This window comes from Populus alba, chromosome 2, assembly GCF_005239225.2.
Source record: "Populus alba chromosome 2, ASM523922v2, whole genome shotgun sequence".
Taxonomy (NCBI): Eukaryota; Viridiplantae; Streptophyta; class Magnoliopsida; order Malpighiales; family Salicaceae; genus Populus; species Populus alba.
This window is the reverse complement of record NC_133285.1, coordinates 4019313-4025612: the sequence shown is the minus strand read 5'-3', so window position 1 is coordinate 4025612 and position 6300 is coordinate 4019313. Positions and strand designations below refer to the sequence as shown.

The following is a 6300-nucleotide window of genomic DNA, read 5'->3' as shown; positions in this document are numbered from 1 at the left end:
TGAAGAGACTGATATTCACATGATGACATGAAGAAGCAAGAAATGGTGCTCTGCACAGATACTCAACTCGGAAAACTTTCTTCAAAGTCAACGCCTTCCAAGTCCAATGTTAGTAGAAATTATAAGTATATCCACTTTCATTTTGTAGAAACTTTATTATTATTATTATTATTATTAATGTGAATGTCTGAGCTAATTTACACGTATCTCGATTAATTTTACGGGCCCTAAAATTAACGATCATGTAAACCTCCAGTAGATATCATATTACCAATCACAAGGCTTGAATTTGAGATTACATGGGGAGCAAACCTCTTAGTTCCAGACTTTTACCACTAGGCTAACTACTAGATGATTCATTTTGTAAAAACTTTAATATCTCCCATCAATTATATGATCCGTATATACTCCTTTCACTCCAATCTACGTACGAAGCATACTGTTGTTGTTATCGCTACAAAAATCCACTCTTATTATTAATCAAGATCAACATTAATGTTTTTTTATCAATTGTTTGTATTTAATTTGCTTGCTTAACTAGAGGATTGATCCGGTATAATTATCTGATTTAGCTCGAGGTTTAATATATTAAAAAACTACATCGTTGGCTTGTTAAATCTATTCATCTATTTAAATCAATTCAAATTTATAAATTTTTAAAAAAATATTATTTTTTTTAATTTATTTAATATTAAATATAAATTAAGTTTAGTTGGGTCAATTTAAATGAATCAATTAGGTTTAAGTATCAATTCAACTTATAATTTGATTGATGTGATAGGTTTGGATTGAGATTATCCTCCTGAATCCTTCGTGTCAACTATGCTTCGTTGTAAACCACCGTGTCAATAGCCGCATCAATTGGAGCACGTGAAGTGCTGAAACGAGTCATGGACACACATTTGGGTTAGCACAAACAAACATAATTGACCAAGCAGTTAACTGGCATGAGCTAGCAAGTGGCATAAAAACGATAATGTTGTCTCCAATGCTGTTAGAATGTTTGAACAAAATACCAGAATATAAAAAGGTGGACAAAAGATTGCAAGATCGAATAATGAGAAAACAGAGGGATTTGCGTATTAGAAATGTCGCCTATGAACTACTATCAGTGTATTCCAGCCATTTAACCTGCTGTCGCCGCGAGTTATAAATTCTTTTATAAAAAGGTTACAAGGTACGCAGGATGTCTAAATGTGTTGTGTGTGTGTGTGTCTCTCTCTCTCTCTCTCTCTCTATATATATATATATATATATATATATATATATATATATATATATGAAAATTCTCTTATGCAGTCATCTAACTAAATAAATTAATAATCATTTTATATATATAAAAAAATCATTAACAATAATCAAGAAAAAAATATACAAATAAAATATTCACTTGATTATATTTACTAAACTTATTTATTTAGTTAAATAAAAGATAAATAAGCTCTAATTAAAAAAACTCATCACTTAGATGATAAATACAAATAAAATGAATTGAATAAATTCAAACTATAAAATATATTACCCCAAACCAAACATTTCAACAAAATATAATGAATGAATACCTGCTGATATAATTGAAAAGTATATAAAAAAAGACAATGCATGCGATGCCAACGGTTACCCAAACTTGGTCTTCCACCGTGTCCATAGAAGCGTTATTGCATCCCTATTCTCCTAGTGTGGCGCGTGATAATGGTTGATGGATGGTTTATCACTGATAAACGTTTCTTTTCTTTCTTTTTTCTATTTCTTAAAATAACTACGTGTTTGTCCTTTGTTATTTCTCTCTTTTCTTTTTATTTGTAATTTCAATACTTATGTTTTGGATGGTTTATTTTCGTTCCTGGCCCTTTTTTTTTTTCAAATTCAAAGTATAAATTTAAACCTTGTATTTCTTTATATTTTTATATTCATTTAATATGAGATATGTTCACTGACAATATTCAATTTATTTTTATTTTTTATATTACCCTTATTTAAAAAAAAAAACAATCTTTACATTCTTTATTTCTTTTAAACAACGAAGAGCTCACCTCTTTCAACCATCATTACCCCTTCTCTTTGCCTCTAATTTTTCTCCATCACCATGCATCATCACAAACAGCCCTCAAAACCAAAATCAAACCCAAATACCCAATTCCAAGGCTCTATTTTTTCAAGGCTATGCAAGCCCTAAAATTGAGGACAGTGATATAAAATGAGATGAGATGAGAATAAAAGATAGTTTTGGTAGTGATACGTATTTTATTTTTTATAGGAGAAAGAAGGGTGATAAAAGAGAGATCAGAGTAATGGTCATTTTAAGAAAGCTATTTTTTTTTAATAGTAATGTCCACTCTTTTATTGCAACAAATAATAAAATGGTTTGACATCTTATTATTTACTTTTGTATTATTTATAAAAAATAAATTTAATTTAAAAATCAATTTTCAACGCTCAAAAAGATTGTAAATGATCACAAATATGTTATTAAGTAAATTTTAAAGTGGGAATTTGTGAAGATGCTAGATATAAAGTGTAAGTACTGCGTATAAATTATTGGTGGGTGGGAGCAATTAAATTGTAATTGATTTTATATATATGCAAGCATCTTTTGGGATATATACTTCATGTGATCACGAAAAAAAGTGGAGACATGCTCATTGCCTTGGAGATATTTGTTACTATTTTGTGCATGGCATGAGATGGTGAGGGAATATGTGCCTTAACAAAAGATCAGAATGTTCCTGAAGCACATGATGTTATGATGGATGTGCTTCTTTTATTGACAATTCTCCATTCCCTGAACTAATTACCACAGCACCACCATGAAAAAAATTACCTTAACGAATGGATACCCTAACTCCACGATTGGACAGTGGACAGCACTGCCTTCCTGCCCTCCTCTTTTAGGGCATGTTACCCTTTCCCGATCGCCTGGCCCATGCAGCCGACCATTTAGAACTTTCAATTCTTCTCTGGCTAGCCCCATCAACCGACCATTTTATTTTATTTTTATTATTATTAGTATAAGTGTTTAGGTTAATTGAAACACATCTTAATTAATCTTATAAGTCATAAAATTAACAATCATATAAGTGTTTAGTGATTTTAAGATATGTGGGACTTTAACTAGTAATTTTTAAAAATAAAACTTAGAAATTAACTAATTAAATTATACTTTTTAGAATTGGATCATTCTATCATTGTACTCCTGTAAATATGAGGAAACCTATGAAGCCAGTGTGTAAATTGGTGACCAAGGCATGCATGTTATCACCTGGAGAAAAGCAAGTAAGAGCACATGGATGATCATGTGTGTGTTAACGTCAGGTGCCTGTTGCTCTCTGTTTATCGGGACCTCTAGTCTTCTTGATAGTTACCAGGCATTCGTACTCTAGCCGTACAACTCAACTTGCAATCTGTTTACCGTTGGAGCGTCCGAATTACCAAAATGCCACCATCAACATTAGATTGAACATTTAATTTAAAAAAAAATTAAAACCAATTTATCGTTATAACCAGGGCATCTCTGAAAGTAAAAGCGATTTGAAAGGGCATAAATTAGCATTATGACATTTTGAAGAGTATAATATAGTTTTTTTTTCTTTCTCATGTGGTATTCCAATGAAAAATGATATTTTAACATGCTATTTTGTATTTTAGATTCAATGAGGGAGGAAAGAGAGGAAGTTTAAGGAAAAAAAATATTTAATTTTTTCTCTATTAACTTTCCTTCAAAAAAAAAAGTACAAGAATGGCTTTCATTTTAATATAAGGGATTTTAGTATCTTTTAGCTATTCTCTTGAAGGTTAAAAAAAAAAACAGTTAAAAAAATCATTTATTTTAATATTTATTGTTTATGTTTTTCATTCGAGTCTCATGTTAGAGATATCCTTATATCTTTAATTGAAATAATTTTATTCTTACATATAATTTTTTCAAGTAAATTTATTAGAATCAATTTCATGATTTGAAAATGATAATTAATTTATATTTAAATATATGTATTAAAATTATGCTTTTCAAGTTATGGTAGTAGATAAATTATCCAAGTGATCCATGCTGAACTTCTCTTTTAATTTGGGAAAGAAATGGCATGTAGGCATTGTTCGGTATTGTAATTAGAAAGTGTTTTTTAAAAAAATTAATTTTTATTTTATTTTAAATTAATATATTTTTTATATTTTTAGATCATTTTGATGTATTGATATCAAAAATAATTTTTTAAAAATAAAAAAATATTATTTTAATATATTTTAAAATAAAAAAACACTTTAAAAAACAACTGCTATCTACCATCATTCTAATGCCAAAGAAACATCCAGCACAGTGGAAAAGAAAGAGACTCGGTGACGAGTGGGGACTGAGGAGGAAGATTAATTCCAATATAATTAACGATATTAACTGCCATAACACATGTTTTACAAGATCCAAGGGTTCAATACCAAAACTTGTAATTAATCGGTGGTGAAAGTTAATTAAATACTAGCGGCGGTAATGGTGGTGGTAACAGTAGTAGCTAGTAGAATATGTAGTGAACAAATCATTCGTGAAACCAAGAGAGATCTAAGTGGCCACCCAAAATGGCTCCCAATTAAGTAAGCCTTCGTTGCTACTCCCACTTTGCTTGCACCTGCCTGGTCTAGCCAATTTTCCCATCCCCATTTCACCCCCAACATTTCCATTAATACCCTCCAACTCCTCTCCGCAAACATCACCACCACCACCAGCTTCATCATCTCCACTTTGATCATCACCGTCATCTTGAACAACACCTTCCTCACCATATTCTGCTTCTGCTTCTTGCACTTCATTGTCGAAGTTATCAGGAGAGCTGTCCGTCATCAAATGTAGCCGAAGCCGGCCATCGGTTCTCTCTGCATGTAAATGAACGTGGCAAGAAGAGACGGTTACAGCTTCCAAGACTAGCCTTCCACCTTCTCGGTGAGGCCTCACTCGAACATTGTTGGAGCCACTAATCGAGCTCAAAGGAGGTGGGAAGCTAACACTTCGACTCGTTGTTCTTGTTTCTCGCAATTTTGGTGCTGCCCTAGTCTCATGATCCACGTTTTCTAATGACAGGAAAGCCATCCCATCTCTGCTTTCGCTCCCCTCGCTACCAGTTTCACTCCCCAGGCCCTCGGTGCACATTTCCAAGCTCTTTTCACTGAGCATAGAAGAAGATCTCTTAAAGTTTGGAGGGACATAGACCTCGTCGTTCTCTTCTGTGGTGGTTTGAGAGGTATTTTTAGTAATAGACTGGAGGAAACTCCAGCCACCCGTGTCAGCATTTTTGTTGCTTTCCAAGTCACGGTCTGAGTTAGTGACAAAAGGGTTGCAATTTGTTGAAGAGCGAGAAATGTTGGATTTGGATGGAGCCAATTTGAGCCTCAAAACACGTGGTTCGACGAGGCAGACCGGTTCTAGGCATGATTGGAGGCCTGGACAATAACTTGAGGACATTTTTCACAACTGAAATGTGGAAGGTCGGAAACAGAGGGAATCAACGAGCCTAAACAGGGGAGGAACAGGGGAGGCTTCTTTTTTATTGAAATTGTAGGAGTTTGGAGGTTATGGGATCAAGGCAGTGAGATTCAGATGAAAGAGATGTTTTCAGACAGAACCTGTATTTTTGGTAGGATTGCAGTCTATCTTAGGGACTTGTGCAGCAAGAGAGAAAGAAGCAATTAGGACTTGGGAGTCATCGGATAAGAGAAATGAAAGGGGGAAGGCACAAATTTATAGAAGGAAGTGGAAAGGCAGCTCAGAGTTCTTTTATTTTTTTCTCTTTTTTTTTTTTTTTAACAAAAAGCGACATCCCGCATTAGTTTAAAAACGGAAATAACTTGATAATTGTTTTCCCGGAAAGTAGTTTCCGGGAAACCTCTGTGTTTGTTTGTCTCAGCGGAAAACACTTTCCGGTCAACGGGTCAACGAAAAATACTTTCCGGTCAACGGAAAACACTTTCCAGTCAATTTTAGTCAAAAAAAATTTGAAGGAAACTTTTAGAAAAACTTTCTTGTGTTTGCAGAAAAGTGGTTTTCCGGGACTCTTGTGTTTGTTTTCCAGAAAGTGGTTTCCGGGAAATCACTTTCCAAACTTTCATGGAGAAAGTGTTTTCCTGAAAAAAGGGGGAAGTTGTGATGCTGATTATAAATCCTACTTTTATTGCTACATATATTTTGTTTTGAATATTTATTTTTCAATTTCAATTTTATTTTTATATTAACTTTGGGCTAGCATCCACCATTTGATTGTTCTTTTATTTTCTTTTCTATATATTTTTTTTCAATTTCATTCTCATATAACTTTTTAA

General features: G+C 32.9%; 1 protein-coding gene across 1 annotated transcript; it reads right to left on the bottom strand.

The window, feature by feature from the left end:
• Positions 1-4549: 4549 nt before the first annotated feature.
• On the bottom strand, positions 4550-5446 carry LOC118049267 (protein FANTASTIC FOUR 2). The gene has a single exon (XM_035059216.1). It carries the CDS (start codon positions 5444-5446, stop codon positions 4550-4552), a length of 897 nt encoding a protein of 298 aa, XP_034915107.1.
• Positions 5447-6300: the final 854 nt, after the last annotated feature.